Consider the following 18,417-nt stretch of genomic DNA (forward strand, 5'->3'; position numbering starts at 1 on the left):
TACCTTTCGTATTTATTGAAGTGTTACTGTATTGACAACGTTGGTGACAACACTGGGTGATGTTCATGTTAGTCAATGCGTTCGTTGTTGACAGTGTTGGTGACGACAATATTCATGATCAAAATGTGTGTTTGGTAGAGAAAACGTTGGTGTTACTCTGTGATAATCCCAGTATTGGTGTTGGTATTTACATTACAACGATGGTATTCATGTTAGTTAATGCATGCGTTCTGTCGCTTCAGGAGCAAAGGGTGAAACAGGATCTGAGGATCACGGTGGGGTGGGTGGGTCGCTGCAGGGACAAAGTATGGAACAGGACCCTATGGTGTATTAGGGATCATCAGCGGGGTGGGTCTGGCACTTCAGGGTGTGGCACAGGACGCTATGTGATTGGGGACACGGGGTGGTTCTGTCGCTTCAGGGGCTAAGTGTAGCACTGGACACCATGGTGTACTGGGGAACCCATGGGTGGGTCAGTAATATCTAGGGCTGAGTGTAGCACGGGACATCATGGTGGACTGGGTAACCCATGGGGTGGGTCAGTAATATCTGGAGCTGAGTGTAGCACTGGACATCATGGTGTACTGGGGAACCCATGGGGTGGGTCAGTAATATCTGGAGCTGAGTGTAGCACTGGACATCATGGTGTACTGGGGAACCCATGGGGTGGGTCAGTAATATCTGGAGCTGAGTGTAGCACTGGACATCATGGTGTACTGGGGAACCCATGGGGTGGGTCAGTAATATCTGGAGCTGAGTGTAGCACTGGACATCATGGTGTACTGGGGAACCCATGGGGTGGGTCAGTAATATCTGGAGCTGAGTGTAGCACTGGACATCATGGTGTGGGGAACCCATGGGGTGGGTCAGTAATATCTGGAGCTGAGTGTAGCACTGGACACCATGGTGTACTGGGGAACCCATGGGGTGGAGTCAGTAATATCTGGAGCTGAGTGGACATCATGGTGTACAACCCATGGGGGTGGGTCAGTAATATCTGGACTGAGTGTAGCACTGGACATGGTGTACTGGGGAACCCATGGGGTGGAGTCAGTAATATCTGGAGCTGAGTGTAGCACTGGACATCATGGTGTACTGGGAACCCATGGGGTGGGTCAGTAATATCTGGAGCTGAGTGCACTGACACATCATGGTGTACTGGGGAACCCAGGAACCCATGGGAGCTGGAGTCATAATATCTGGAGCTGGGTAGCACTGAACATCATGGTGTACTGGGGAACCCATGGAGTCAGTAATATTTGGAGCTGAGTGTAGCACTGGACATCATGGTGTACTGGGGAACCCATGGGGTGGGTCAGTAATATCTGGAGCTGAGTGTAGCACTGGACATCATGGTGTACTGGGGAACCCATGGAGTGGGTCAGTAATATCTGGAGCTGTTTGTAGCACTGGACATCATGGTGTACTGGGGAACCCATGGGGTGGGTCAGTTATATCTGGAGCTGATTGTGGGATAGGGCACAGTAACCGTAGATCACCCTGGCAATGAACATGTTGTATGCCGACAGTAAAGATGAACCTACTTTTCCCAGTGATTTGACTCCTTTCATTAGACAGAGGAAGATGAGGAGCCACGCTCCCATAAAACACAGCAAGAGATGCCACTGGATGTTGCCGACCTCTGTGACGCCTGAGGACATCTGCAGCATGTTGTACCTGTAAACATAGGATGGAGATTCTAACCCGGAAGTACCAAGGTGAGGTGAAATTGGGTTTAACGTCGTGCTTGAGAATATTTCGCTCATATGACGACGTGCATGCATGTGTATGTATGTGCGGCTTCTTGTACTAGCCCAGACAGAAGCTGGTTTTATAGTGCTAGCCCACTGAGATATTATGCCGCAGTGAAGCATGAATACCCCACTCAGACACATTACACTGACTCCGAGCCGACCAGTCCTTGTTGTACCCATTAATGCCGAGCGCCAGGCAGGGACCAACAAGTACCATATTTTAACGTCTTTTGGTATGACGCGGTCGGGGATCAAACCCGCAAACTTCCGCTCTCCGGGCGGACGCTCTAACCAGTACACCACGCCGGAAGTACCAAGAAGTACCCATGTCAACTCTGTGGTATTCGCTCAATCGATGTGTCTTTCTCCACCAGGTATCATTCGCTCAAGCCTTGTACCCTTATTCACCATGTATCATTCGCTCAAGCCATTCTCACTGTAAATTAATTTGAATTAATTTGTGAAACTATTTTCTTTAATGTTCAGTTCTTTGAGTCTTTGACAAATCCGGCGAGAGGTTGTTAGGTTGAGAGCATCACATATCATTGTCGGGAATTTACACACATACGTTTTTTCTTGGAAATATGACGGGAAAGCAGCTAAACGTGACGTGACGTTGCACAATATGACATATAGCCCAGAACAGCTCTCAATACGCTTACAGGCAGACACATGCTACATACATGATTATACCTTCTGTCACCACGGTCATTATATTCTGACAGGATATAACTTGAAAGTGAAATAAAACTGCCACAAAGGAATGATGCGTCAAAACGTGAGTAATAAGCGGAACAATGTACGACAAAAGCACTAAATATGTTGCAATAACACAGTGTGGAATAGCTGTCACGCCTGCTGTACAGACGATCTTAGCGTAGAGACGATCACCACACCCATTCTTTACCACGGACAGTCGCAGCTCTTAGATTTTTTATGAACGGCCATGTTGCCTGAAACTAACTGACTTGGTTGACACATGTCATCGTATCCCAGTTGCGTAGATTGGTGTTCATGCTGTTGATCACTGGATTGTCTGGTCCAGACTCGAATATTTACAGGCCGCTCCCATATAGCTTGAACATACTGAGTGCGGGGTAAGACAACAAAGCAAACCAAAGACTAAAACATACCACATACAATATAACTACAAGTCTCCTGTTCAGAAAATATCAATTTTACTACGTCACTATATGTAACAGGCACTTACTGCCAGAATTCCTCGGCCGCCGTTAGGCCACCCTTCCCAGCGGTGTAGTTGCACACGGTGCTGGTCGTTGCTGTAACGTTCAGTCTGTTGAAGTCGGACCAGCTGTCGTTGGATGCTGACACGTTGTAAATGTTAGGCGACGTTGTGTACGCTTCTGCAAAATGTTGCGAACTGTTTCTGGCCATTGCTGATTTGTTAGCTTTCAGCTGATTGGCTAGACATTCGTTCAAAGAAAAGCAGGTGTCGGTATTCCATGCGTTGTCACATGTCGTCCAGGGGAGCTTTGGCAGAAAGGAGTTGCCGAGGTAGTAGAGGGTCCATGCGATGATAACGTTGTAGTACAGGGCGCACATAGCACTCACGACGTTCATTGAGACGCCGATCCCTAAAATAAACATCATAATAAACTAGGTTGAGTCTGGGAGCGTTCAAACCATTGTTAATATTCAGAAACAAGGGTTAACGAGTGAGTGAGTTCAGTTTTACTCCGCTATTAGCCATATTCCATCACTATCACGGCAGGTACATCTGAAATGGACTTCACACATTGTACCCATGTGGGGAATAGAACCCGGGTCTTCGGCGTGACGAGCGAACGCTTTAACCACTAGGCTACCCCACCGCTCCGTTCACAACGAAGAAAACAATGCATTTGCAATGTCATCATGCTCGTCTTAGGTGCTGTGATTCATTGTTCACAGGTGCGTCCCTTTGGAAGGTTCGAATCCCGGTATGCTCCGACTATGTTTCCTGGTTTGTCTGCACCAGACCTGCATCACCCCAATCGTTCTTCTCACATAAACCTGACGTGCCGTGATAAAACGGGAATATTGTTCAGAGCGGTTAAACTCACTCACTATTCTCTCGCACCTTGCAACAACCAAACATGTTGGCCATCTTGAAACCAGTGAAGATCCGGGTTAGAATTGATCTTTTAGTAACCCATGCTTGTAGTAAGAGACGACTAACGGAGTGGTCAGGTTCGCTGACTTGGTTGATTCTAGTCATCGTATCCCAATTGCGTGGCTCGATGCTCATGATGTTGATCACTGGATTGTCTGGTTCAGACTGTGATCATTTACAGACCGCCGTCATTAACCTGGAATATTGCTGAGTGCGGCGTAAAACTAAACTCACTCACTCACTGGCCATCCAGAGCAATGTAGAATTTCAGAAAGAAACAAAATGTTATGATTTGTCAAGTGTATCAATTGTAATCAGTTGTTCTAGTTAATGTCAGTTTGTAAACAACAGTCGGATGCAGCTAAGTCAGACAAGGAGAATCTCGGATTATACAGGACCATACGAAAGGCTGGTTCTATGTAGACCGGTCTCAATGAAATGTTACAATTACAAAACCGGTTCAGGCGAAACGTCACATGTAACTAGACTGGCTAAAAAACCTGGATATTTAAAATATTTTCGAAGCGGAATGAAAACCCAGAAAACTGGATATAACATAACGCCAATGAAACGAGGTTAGTGAAATGACAAATCCGTAAAAGTGGATATAAGTGTGAGGTTACGATACAAGTCAGACATCAGTTTAAATCTGTTTGATTCTCTTGGATTTTGTATATTTTTTCAGGATAAATTTCTGAAATAAGGTACCTTTATTTCTGGGTCTATCAGTGTACTTACCTACAAACAACGGGGACACTTTCCACACCTGTAGAGCGCTCTTGCCAGAGAACTGTCCGACAGAGAGCTCCAGGAAGAACAGGGGTAGGCCACATAGTATCAGGAAGGTTATGAACGGGATGAGGAAGGCACCTGAAATACAAAGAAACAATAAGTTTATTCTGTCAAATGATAAATCCTTAGAGTTTCGTGATTGCAATAGACCTGTGAAGACATGGGCTGGAATTGATCTTCAGCAACCCATGCTTGTCGAAAAAGGCGATTAACGGGATTGGGTGGTCAGGCTCACTGACTTGGTTGACAGATGTCATAGTATCCCAAATATGTAGACTGGTGCTCATGCTGTTGATCACAGGATTGTCTGGTCCAGACTCGACTATATACAGATCGTCGCCATATAGCTGGAATATTGCTGAGTGCGACGTTAAGAAACATTCAATCAATCATTGAATCTTGAATGCAATACTTGTCTATACTTATTCTTTACTTCAAACGTTTTAGAAGATTATATGTAGAAGCACCGATAGTTTGTCCCCTAGACCCTAGAGGATGAGGAAACAAATTGATCCAAATCAAGTATGGAATGATTTGGCAAGTCTGGATGCCTCTATGGCTGATACTGCTGATGACGATATTATGATGTAAAACAGCGAGGTGAGAAGTCGGACTAGAATTTGTAATCAGCAATCCATGCTTGCTCTACGTGCTGGGACCCGTTCCTCAAAGCGATCGTAGCGCTAAGGTGATCGTAACTCCCATACTTTAACATAGACTTACGACTGTCGTAGCGCTACGATCGCTTTGAGGAACGGGGCCCAGCTTAGCATGGAACCGGTCTTCAGTAATTGAGCTGGTGCTTAGAGGTGATTAAGGGCACAAGTTGCATAGATCGATGCATGTCTGTCTGTCTCTCAGACACAGAAAGACACACAGAGAGAAACACACAGACACGTATATTTCGATTAATCACATACTCAAGCACATGTAATACAATACAAATATAAATAATTGACGTTAAAATATAACCAGTGACGTCAATGACCAAGCAGCATGCAAAATGCCGCTTACCGGTTAACAAATAATGATTTAAGAGTATGCCGTTTGTTTGTCATGTAACCCTTTTCCCCCACGGGACGATGGACACACTAGGAACCCGTGACCTCCGTAAAGAGATCCCATGCCCCCCTTCGTCCTCCCAATTCCCACATTTGTGGCCCGTGAAGGTCCGGGTTACAACTGGTCTTCAGTAACCCATGCTTGTCATTAAAGCTAAGTAGGAAATAACGGGATTGGGTGGTCAGGCACGCTGACTTAGGTGATACTTATCATCGCATTCCAATTGTGTACATAGATGCTCATGATGTTGATCACTGGGTTGTCTGGCCCAGACTTGATTATTTACAGGCCGCCGCCATATAGCTGTAATATTGTTGAGTGCGGCGTTATACAGCAAACAAAGCAACCTGTTTATTGTCTGTTACAACAACCATGACAGGTGCAGCGGAGCTATTCTGACCCGGGGCCGAAATAAACGAGCGTCGGAAATTATGATAGACAACAAGACCCGGTCTGTTTCCAAACGAGTGACACGTCTCTGGTATTGTTGACAAACATGACCCTACACTGGCATGTGCATGAGTGCATGTGTCTACTATCACGGTGTTATGGAATGGGGTAACTATCAACACCACTACATGATGGATAGACAGGCCTGGCCAGTAGGCGACACCAAGTTACACATTAAACTGATAGAGTCATCTAATTATCTCTATTCCTCCTCCGCATTATTCATTCAATACTGTATTTCTGTGAATACTGTTACTTTGTCCCTTATAATATTGTCTTCGAGAATGCTGAAAAACTCCTTTGTAATGCATTACACGGCACGAAAAAGCAGATTTTTAAATGTTAGGAATAGTATTGGTATTGGTGGCCCTAATTTACATGCATGCCTACTTTGAATATGTTCGGAGGTGAGGTGAAATTGGGTTTAACGTCGTGCTTGAGAATATTTCGCTCATATGACGACGTGCGTGCGTGTGAATGTGTATGTGCGGCTGCTTGTACTAGCCCAGACTGAAGCTGGTTTTATAGTGCTAGTCCACTGAGATACCATGCCGCAGTGAAGCATGAATACCCCACTCAGACACATTATACTGACTCCGAGCCGACCAGTCCTTGTTGTACCCATTAATGCCGAGCGCCAGGCAGGGACCAACAAGTACCACATTTTAACGTCTTTTGGTATGACGCGGTCGGGCATAGAACCCGCGACCATCCGCTCTAACCACTACACCACGGCGGTGAGTATGTTCGGATATGTAACATGTAACAATATTTGTCATATGCCAGTTGGTTTTTGTTTTAATTTTTTTTATTGTATTTCACTAAACATATCACATATAATAATAATAATAATAAAATGCAGATTTCTTCATGCGCCTTTTCCACGTCAGCAGATATGCTCAAGGCGCAACAATGACAGATTAAAAGAGTCTCCCACATTTATACAGCAATATGTACACGTCCAAAATAGAGTTCCTAATAATTCATTGAAAACAGGTATGTTTTGAGTCCTGACTTGAATGTGGCAATACTATCAGAAACTTTCAGATTGTATGGCAGTGAATTCCACAAGGTTGGGGCTGCATATGAAAAAGTCCGGTTTCCAAAAGTTTTAAGCTTGAAGTTTGGCACGAACAGAAACTCCTGATTGGATGATCGAAGGCAGCGCTTGTTTGAGTAAGGAGTAAGCAGGTCAGAGAGATATGGGGGAGCAAGTCCGTGACATACGCATCATGTTACTTTGTTGGAGCCGTACTTTAATACAACATATCGAGGGGTTATAGCCAGGGACACTTCTAACCACAGAGGCACATCTCGGTGAACAGGACTCGGATGTTGACAATGATGAACATTTAGATATTCAGTTGTCGTTTACTGTTTTGTGACAGGTGATATAGTCTATTGGTGAATTATACATAGTATACATGTTACTTTGCAACCAAAAATATAATCAGCTAGTTAAATAGATATGATGAACAGAGCCTCTAACTTGTGGGTACAATGAGTGAAGCCCATTTCTGGTGTCCCCCGCCGTGATATTGCTGGAATATTGCTAACAGCGGCGTAAAACCAAACTCAGTCAGTCAGTCTAACTTGTGCTGGTGTCAATGTAAAATCCCTGGGCTCTGTAAACATCACAACGAGAACCATTTATATTATAAACACAGTATGGCAGTTGACGATATGTTCAGAATATGTCTGTCACAGAGTCATGAATACGGTTATCTTTAAACAAGAGATTGTGGCATAGTTTACAAATATGATTTCCTTGTGTGCAGTCTCCACTAACTCCGGGAACAGTGTCTATGCCCCAGCAGCTGTGTCAATGTGGACGTCAACTAATAGCAATGACATCCGACGTCACGATCACCCATCTCATCTCAGCCAGCAACCACCGTATCCTGTATGTAACCTTATCCCGGGAGGGCTGCTCAAGGTCGTATCACACCCTTGTTGCTGGAACCAATGGTATATAGCAGCAGGAACTGTGTCAATGTGGACGTCAACTAATAGCAATGACATCCGACGTCACGATCACCCATATCATCTCAGCCAGCAACCACTGTATCCTGTAGGTAACCTTATCCTGGCTTAAGGCCGTACCACACACTTGTTGCTGGAACCAATGATATATAGCAGCAGGAACTGCCTTTCTGTTTTTGAGACTAATCCTGTCCATCTTTAATGAATTGTCTTCCAATACAAGTCCCTAGTATGTCTGCAATACACAGGCAAATCGCGGGGCGGTGGGGTAGCCGAGTGGTTAAAGCGTTCGGTCGACACGTCGAAGACCCGGGTTCGATTCCACACATGTGTATAATATGTGAAGCCTTTTTCTGGTGTCCCCCGCACTGATGTTGCCGGAATCTTGGCAAGCGGCGTAAACCCCAGCTCACTCACTTACTCAGGCACGTCTCGATTCCTTCAGTTTGAAAATGAATGTAAACTGTAGGTACACTAAAGGAGCTGCCATTTGAAAAACATTGATTGGTGGTACACTGGCATTAGTTTGTTTTACATTATCACGGCATTGTGTCGTTGTCGTGCAAGGTTACCATTTGCCATGGTGTCAGAGTGTGAAACACCGAGTCGATTTCACACGTTTATTGTAGTTGGAAACTAAACAAAAAGGAAACATAAAAAAGTTGTTTAAGAAACGATCATTATTTTGTTGTCACTTTTCGCTATTTCTTACAAGGGAGAACCGCTTGCTGGTAGAACAGCCAGGTGTGCGAATTGAACGTGTGAGATTGACACTGCACACGCTTGTTGATTACCCGGCTGTTCTACCAGCAAGCGGTCCTCCCTCGTAGGAATTAGCGAAAAGTGACAACAAAATAATGATCGCTTGTTAAACAACATTTGTATTCGGGTGTCCAAAATTATGATACAAAACATCAGAGTTGGTCTGTCGATTTCATATGCAAAAGTTTGTTTTCTTGCAATTATTAGATTTTGTGTTAGTGAGCAATTCATTGATCTCAAATGAAATCAAACGGACTTGCAAGTTACTGATGTAGTAAACCAGCGTTTGAAAATCATGTAATGTCAATAAATCGTTTCCCTTAATCTTTCAGTCATGAGTTATACGCGAGATTGTGTCATATGTGCAATGAAATAATTGCAAATGCAGATAATCTATCCATGGTAAACATTCAGATGTTTTCAGCATCGCCTCGGAGACCTGGGTGCTAAAGCTTTGAATAAACGACGTAGTGCTTTACGAATACATTATAACACAATGACTATCAGATTACCCTAAACCACAGGGGCATATAGCAGCCTCACGTGAACTGCCAGTTGGCCTATTTCACAGCCGTTTCTTAATTATCATGTCTAAGCATGCAGGTATGTGCATTTCGTCAACGTCTGACAAATATTGTATAAAATCCTAAGGTAATGATTGTTGTTTTTCTAACTGTTCATGAAGGCGTAACGTAATAAAATATGGCACAATAGTCCTTGCGATTGTCTTTTCTACAAAGGATCATAATGTCACCCGTCGTTGACTACCGCCTCTCTTACACCAGATGTACGATAAGATGCACGCCTTAAGATGTTCACATAACGTGACTCCTCTGTCCAGTAATTTTATATACCGCGTGATCGGTAACGTCACGATAAGGCAATGAAAATAACATACACTTGATGACACATAGCTCTAATTACGGGGCGGTGGAGAAGCCCAGTGGTTAAAGCGTTGGTTCATCGCGCCAAAGACCCGGGTTCGATTCCCCACATGGGTACAATGTGTGAAGCCCATTTCTGGTGCTGTAATATTGCTACAAGCGGCGTAAAACTAAACTCACTCACTCACTCTAATTACAATCTTAAGCACTTAACAAAATCCGCAATAAAAATCCATAATCGTCTTAAATACATGCCAGGGTCGACTTCACGCTTTCGACCTTTCATTGATAAATCACGACTGCCTGAAAAATGTCGACGTAATCCTACTCCAACGCTGGGACACGCACCATACTCATTCTATAACTAGCCAATTGCTTACTCAAATATGCAATCACGGGGACACATGGTACAAGTCACAAGAGGGATTTGCTTGTGATATCATGTTTGTAAAAGGTACGTCAAATCTGGAAATGCCGTGATCACGTCCAAAACAAAACCTTCTGAAATCCCCACCTAGATCCCGAATGCTCACAACCTGACCAAAATGCCCCCGAGCATGGGCGGCAGGACCCTTTCCGAAATCGTAAGTCTCCATAGTTACAGACATATTACTCCAACCAAAATTTGAGATGATGTAATCAATACTAGTCGTGGAATAAATCGTATATATCCGTCTGGATCGTCTCATGACATTTATTGCAAGTTACAGGAGTTCTTGATGAACAAAACGAGTATACTTTCTCGAAGTAAACTATGCTTAGACATGGACGAAACCAATACTGTTGTTGTACATTCCACAGCCAAACAGTTGTTCACTAAAATCTTCAAAACCCTACGATCATCCCCATTACTTCCTCTCCATGCCCTAGTGTACCACTTGCGCAATAAGAAAATAACTCAGAACTCGAATGAATACACAATGTCATTTAGAAAGTGGTCAAATGGGACATATGTTATGTTTAGGATTACACTTTCTCAGTACAGTTTAAATTTTGGTACTTTTGGATTGAGTCCCATCCGGGATAAGATCCCATATTCCCAGAGTCCGGTGTTTCATAGAAGGTTTTTCAATGTACACAAACATTGTCAGTAATATTGAAGTATGCCCAAAATATTTCAAACGTCCAGATATACGTTGTTTGGCAGACAAACATTCCCAAAGCCATTTCGTCATGTTTAGAACATGTGTAATTAACCCTGCCTTTTGCATCAATTTCAAACTCTGTTGAAACAGACATGTACGTTCGTTTCCATTAATTTTAGACCAGCATAAAATTATTAACATTAAATGCATTCGCTGCGTTATGTTCAAGCACCATTGTGTATACACGGAAATGCTCCATGTTACGACCACACATTCCAGACATTTGGCACATAAAGACCAGTGTATGAAATAAGCCAAAAACCCAGCCAGACAATAGGGCTGGTAACGTAATAATGTTACCAGCCCAAAATGGATTTAATCAGACCAGACACCAAGACATTGTGATTTTACTCAGATGAATGGAACATCTAAAAACTTTACTAGACCATCGGGCTGGCTAGCTATAAATTCAGACCGTCGGTCGACGGGACCTAGACCTAGCGGCAAATACCAATATCATTTTCCACACGCTATGTTGCCTATGGCATAGAATCAAACCATTTCGAACATAGGGGAAAGAAAGGAAATACACCATTTCGTGCAGTGTTAATGCATGTGTCCTATCTGAACTCCATTTCTGTGTCCGACTGCTCAATTAATACAATCAGTGGGAATAGGTCGGTCATGCAGTGCGATGTGCGCCTCATTCAACGGAGCGGGTAAAAAACAACAATTAAAATGTTGTGGTGCACATGATGATTTGCTTTTATGTGCAGCCGAACATGGCGGATGTATGACTCCAAAGATATGCGCAGTACTGGAGCGAACTGAAAATTGCTTGCTTACAAGTGGGACATGAATAGAATCTCTGGCTATTAATGGTTCTTACTGCTGATGCACAGACAAGATGAGAGAAGTCCAATAAATGGCGCTCGTGGGCGTCAAACATAAATCCGTCGATTCTGAGGAGCTGCATCACCCTGGCGAGCCTGCCCGCTGACCGTTGCCCGGCAATGTGCTCCTTGTTGTCCACGGGCTATTTTTAGGTTTGGACATTACTCGAAGTGCTCTGGGAGAATCTTGGTCAGCAAAATCCTTTTACGAGTCTTCTGAGATATGGATCCTGAGGCACTGCAGCTCACCCTCTCCGTATATTGAGAGCAATCTCATTTTGACCATTTGGGACCCGTGAATTTGTCTTCAGCAACCCACGCTGATCGAAAGAGGATACTAACGGGATCGGACGGTCTGACTTGGCTAATACATGTCATCGTATCCCAATTGCATAGATCGATACTCATGATGTTGATTTCTGGTTTGTCTGGTCCAGACTCGATCATTTAAGAACTGGAATATTGCTGAGCGATGCGTCAAACACTAATACCAATTTTGCCATTTTTAGGCAAAACACATGGCATATGTTTTGACACCACAAATGATTTCATCCATTCATTCTTCTTAATATGACTTCGTGGGTAATGAAGGTTTTGGTCAGGGTTAGGCAAGTAAATCTAGAAAAAATTACCTATGTTGTTGTGACAGAATTAGTGAACAGTGAAACGAAGTAAGATTTACCTGTACATGCGATTCAGTTATTGGAGAACGATCCGGATAACACGTCCATTCATTTAACGTTGCAGAAGAGTGGTCAGAGCAGTTGGGTTGGGTTGGCTTGACAAATGGCTAACACAAATTTCTTTCTTTTTTTTGCCTTTGTTTAACGCGGCTCTCAGCAATATTCCAGACATGTCACGGCGGTTTGCATAAACGTTCAGCCCTGACAAGACAATATGGTGACTGACATCGATATACTCTGATGGCTTACGATGACCTCTTATCAAAGAACTCGACCGAGCCTGACCACCCGATCCTGTCCCAAGCCTCTTAAGCATGGATTGCGAAAGGCCAGTTCAAATCTAGGTCTTCAAGGGTCGTCAACACTGGCATACATCCCGGTGCCAGTACTTATACATTCACCCACGACCTATTTATGGATACAATGTCAGATACATTCCTCCAAACCATGTGAGTGCACTGCATTGTATATAATGACTAAATCGTCATACACGCCTACGATTATCAATACTGTTAAATAGGTTCCCTGACATTGGAGAATGGCTGCCTTTGAGTCAAAAGGGTGAGGTTCAACAATAGAGATTAATAAGTTTCCACACAGCATATTCCCAGGCCTGGAAAACAATCGGGTTTTGTTCTTGATTAAGTTGATTAATTGATGATGATTGAGCTCGACATTTGACCACGAGAGATATGTACTGTGTCATGTTGGTAATTATGAGTCATCATATATCATCAGATTGGGCTTATCGCCATAGGATGAAGCTATCTCCCCTCAGTTAGGCCGTAAATAAAACTGAAAACTATGTGATCAAAAGATCATAGATGTCCATGGGGTCATAGAGTTTTGTAATTCAGATGTACAGGATGTGTACACGTGTTTGTGTGTGTGTGTGTGTGGTGGGGGATGTTTGTTAGGTAGGAGGGGGTGTATATGCTGTGGGTGTGTATGGTGGGTGCGTATAGGTATGTGCTCTGTGTGTGTGCGTGTGCGTGCGTGCGTACGTGTGTGTGTGTGTAGGGTGCTGGCAGGGGGACAGGGGGTAGCAAAACCAGAAAAGGGATTCACATGTTGAACTAGTCAATCTCACAGTCCCTGGACCATATCAGTTTCCCTTCGATCAAGCGCCACCAAATCCTCTAAATGTAGTTAGTCTAGATTTTCTCAGGTTCAGGCTCCAAATCACCCTCCTCACTCACAGTGGCTCTTTTTCAGATATTCTAAGGACTGGAGATCAAGCTTTGTTACTGACAGCTTCGGATTCCTGGGACATGAGACGAAATCCTCTTTCGTTAGATATTCTATTGACAAGGACTGCAGATCCAAGAACTGTTACTGCATACTTCGGACCTTCCTGGGACATGAGACGAAATCCTCTTGTAGGCTTAACCAGAAACACAGGTTGTTGGTACGTGGATAGTCTGTCTCTGAACCACATTATTTTCCATCCGTATAGCCCTGCCTCCAATGCTAAAGCCCTAAATGAAGCAAGTCTAGATTCCCTCGGGTTCTGAATTTCCCATCTGACAGGGGCTCCTTTTCAAATTAAATGAGTTTATTTGGTACGGTGAAAAGAATATACTAAGCGTTAGTCTAGTACTTGACTGGGGGCTCATGTGAGCAAGTGGATAGAAACAGAGTATGTCTGCATAAATATGTCATGACAAATCCTTGAACCAACAGACATATCAGTTTTGATTTGGTAAGTAGTACGTTCTTGAGTAAATTAAAACTGCTTCTATTGGGCTTAACTATGCGAATTAAGCCGACATTTCGTGAAATAAACCAAAACGTTGTTACAAACAACGTGCACTGCGCGTCTTTATTTGCTGTATTTAATTCTTTAAAAACAAACTACATCGAGGAGTGAGACAAAAAGACTTCTTCCATCTGAAAGTTAAAGAATGTCATTTTCCTCTGAAATGTCCACATGTGACTGGTCTAAATAAGGTGAGATGAGTGAGTGAGTGAGTATGGGTTTACGCCGTTTTTAGCAATATTCCAGCAATATCATGGCGGGGGACACCAGGAATGGGCTTCTCACATTGTACCCATGTGGGGAATCGAACCCGGGTCTTTGTCGGGACGAGCGAACGCTTTAACCACTGGGCTACCCTACCGCCCCTTCTACTGATCGACAGGTGGTGACATGCGGGAATCATGAGCGAATGAGTATTGTCTGCGCTAGAAGCTTGAAGTGATGATGATTTTTATTTCTATTAAGAAATGACACATATAATAGGTATTCGATCATTCGACTCACATCATTCGACGTTATTTGACATTTTTTAACGCAGTATAAAGTAAGGCAAGCCATGAATCTGGCGACAGTTTAAGAAACTAATCGCGTGAATGGCGGCTTCGTATTATTCAAACCTGTGACCAAACAAATGGTTAGCGTTAGATCAAGAATATCCTCGGGTCTTTTTTAATGCTATTGAATTATACTGATCAGTATTCACATGGGAAAGTAATAAGTAGCGAAAGCTAAAAAACCCATTAATACCAAGAACATATAGAACTGTCTCATTGTCTGCCATATATACAGCAGAATTGCTGACGCACATGCGCACAGTTTTAGATTAGCTATTACGTCATTCAGACGTGTGATAATGGAGACGGACACTGCACATCGTAATATAACGCTATTGTTGACCTAAAGGGAAGCATCCCCGCTATACGGCGATCAATAGCCAGTTTGTTTTCGTTGTGTTCATTTTCGTCATTTAGGGAGAACGGTTTGTTAATACTCATTCTGTGGATGAGAATCAGCTACACACAGCTGAGCGTTACTTTCTTTCATTTATGGTAAAAAAGGTCTCTATGGGTTTTGTTGATTTGAGGAAATTCTGCGTGGGCGGACTTGCGTCTTTCACGGTGAAGCTTTGGGTCAATCTAAGTCAGTTTGACCTATCTCGTTTATCGATTAGAAACTCCTGCAAGTGATGAGGCGCTTGTAACAACTGCTTATGGTATTTAGATTGCGAAGTTAACATCCTCGGTCAAATATTCAAATTACAAGCGGTGGTTCTGGAAGAAAACCTATATCACTGGAATATATATGGTGCATATACACCAGCGGGAAAAAAGTACAGAGAAAATGTTATGAATATTAAATATTACACACATAGCTTTATCACACATGATTTAGAGTTGGATCAGTTAGAGCACCCGTTCGTGTCACTCTCCATTGGAGCAACTGATTCCATTTATTCAAATGTTTGGATTTGCTTATTTCTCTAGAGCAATAATTAGTTTTTTAATTAATTTTTTAATTAGTTTTTTAATTTCTAGATAATAAGAACATCCTCTTCCTATAAAATACTGATCGGTCTAAACTTGCATTTTGTAAGGAGAGCAATTATACATTCATGGATTTATCGTTCAGTACAACCTTGGACAAAATTCTCACTGTTCTATTCAATACAATTGAATATTATGAGAAATATACCATGCTTGATATTTTCTGAATTTGGTTCGTTTCACTCTCCATTGGAGCTGCTGGTTCCACTTTTGATGGTTTGTATATTTTCCTAGGGCAATGATTAGTTTTTAAAGTAATATATTTAAATTTCCAGATTATAAGAACAAACTCTTCCAAGAAAAGACTGGCGGTCTTAGATCGTTCTAAACATGATTGTTGTAAGGAGAGCAATAATGCTTTCAGTACAACCTTGAAGCAAGACTAGCCTCGGACAAAAGACTCACTGCTCTATTTCATTGGATTAATTGAATATTATGAGAAACACATTATACTTGAAATGTATTTCGACATTTTCTGAATTTGGTCTGTAAAGTTTCAAAGTGACGTATGTGTGCCAAGTTAAGTGAGTGAGTATTGTTTTAAGCCGCTTTTAGCAATATTCCAGCAATATCACAGCTGGGGATACCAGAAATGGGCTTCACACATTGTGTCCATGTGGGGAATCGAACCCGGGCCTTCGGCGTGACGAGCGAACGCTTTAACCACTAGGCTATCATACCGCGCGCACACACACACACACACCGAGGTTAAGTAATTGCGTATGAACGTACGGCAATGCATTGACTATTTAGGAATACAAATGTATATGAATTATAATATCATATTCTACATTGTATTGTTCGGATAAGTGCTTGAAGTATCAATTTCGACAAAGCAAATGCTTGCGTAATCCTGCTGTTGCACTCGTGACGGTAAAAACTGTTCGTTGTGTAACGACTTGATGAGTAATAGCATGCCATTTATGTGACTCCGAAAATAATTAATAGCTATTTAGGGTGTGAGGGTGAGTTTATGAGTGATGGGCACTGCCTTTGTAAATATGCCTACATTATGAATGTGAGGACACGTTGACCGTTGTTTTGGAAAAGAACAAAGGCCTTCGCTATAACACGGGATACCCCGTCGCCCGGTGCGAACAACAAACAAAATGCGTGTTTGTTGCATGTGACTGTCTGTAGCACATGCCCACATAACGTGCCTAGGTTTCTTTATGCAGTATGTAGTTACACCGTGACGTTAGGCACGCACAGATACACGCAGAGACAGACGCGCACGCACACCGACACGCCTACCCACACCCACATCAATATATATATATATATATACATATATATACATATATATATATATATATATATATATATATATATAGAGAGAGAGAGAGAGAGAGAGAGAGAGAGAGAGAGAGAGAGAGAGTATAGCTTTTCACCACCTTTAGCAATATTCCAGCATCATCACGGCGGGGACACCAGAATTGAGCTTCACACATAATACCCATGTGGGGAATTGGACCCGGGCCTTCGGCGTGACGAGCAACCGCTTTAACCACTAGGCTACCCCACCACTCCCCCTTGGTGTGGTTCATCACAACACTCTAATATACATAAGATACATACACTCGTTCATCACAACACTCTAATATACATAATATACATACACTCGTTCATCACAACACTCTAATATACATAATATACATACACTCGTTCATCACAACACTCTAATGTACATAGTACATAGTCTAAACTTCCACTTACAGTGTTTAACATAATTCCCGGAAGAAACTTACAGGTGGATTTTAGATTTTAACAGCGTGATTTCATTTCCATGTAGGCGTTCTGAAACTAACACCATCCGCGTGAGTCTCATGTCGGAATGTTTAAACACATGGCTTTACGCAAGTCAGATTTGCAGTGAGCTGAATGCGGTTTAACTGTTATATCAGGTGGCTAGTTTAGCGTGGGAGGAACATTTCATAAGAGTTCTGTTACTCTATACCGTTATCTACGTACAATACACAATTGGTTCGTGAGTTTCTGGAGGTAACGGTACTGAATCCCCGTGAACGTCAAGGTAAGAATGGGTATGGAATCCCCGTGAATTTCCAGTTGAGCATTGGCAAATCCCCTGTGAATATCTGGGTAAGAATTGGTATCAATACCTGTGTATATCCGGTTCAGAAAGGGTATTATATCCCCATGAATATAGAGGTGAGCATTGGCAATAAGCCCCGTGAAAGTTCACGTTAGAGCTCGTATTACATGTCCCTGAATATACATTTTTCAATAGGTATTCTGCAAGTGATGCTTTCTGGAAGCGGCGACTAATGGGATCACTTGTAACGATCGCTGATTTGGTTGACGCATGTCCCCTATCCCAGCTGCATTACACCAAGGCTGTACTGACTTATACGTACACGCCCATGTATGTGTATTCATTCTATCATAATAATGAGCAAGTCCAGACAACTGGGCAGAACAAAGACATTTGTGTTTGATAGGGACAACTTGTTCCCATTTATATGATCTAGAAAATATCATTTAAACTTGAAACTGTTGGATTTGACACTTGTGCCAGTGTAGTGTCTTTTCGGCATACAATAGTGTTCGTGGTATCAGTCACCTGTTTGTTTGACCCAACTCTCTTATTTACACACTGACGTAATTTAGCCGGAATAACTTGACGTTAAAAACA

The 18,417-nt window shown here is 42.7% G+C and overlaps 1 protein-coding gene across 1 annotated transcript in view; it reads right to left on the reverse strand.

Moving 5' to 3' along the window:
• Positions 1 to 18,417, reverse strand: part of LOC124292354 (sodium- and chloride-dependent glycine transporter 1-like) — a 65,319-nt gene that overhangs the window by 28,449 nt on the left and 18,453 nt on the right. The window contains exons 2-4 of the mRNA XM_046729447.1: positions 4,606 to 4,737; positions 2,965 to 3,349; positions 1,545 to 1,677 (exon numbers count right to left, since the gene is read on the reverse strand). Of these exons, the coding sequence (XP_046585403.1) occupies positions 1,545 to 1,677; positions 2,965 to 3,349; positions 4,606 to 4,737 (650 nt within the window). The remainder of the gene's footprint in view (positions 1 to 1,544; positions 1,678 to 2,964; positions 3,350 to 4,605; positions 4,738 to 18,417) is intronic.

The sequence above is a fragment of the Haliotis rubra genome, unplaced genomic scaffold, assembly GCF_003918875.1.
Source record: "Haliotis rubra isolate DU_JTF1 unplaced genomic scaffold, ASM391887v1 Scf515, whole genome shotgun sequence".
In the NCBI taxonomy this organism is placed as follows: Eukaryota; Metazoa; Mollusca; class Gastropoda; order Lepetellida; family Haliotidae; genus Haliotis; species Haliotis rubra.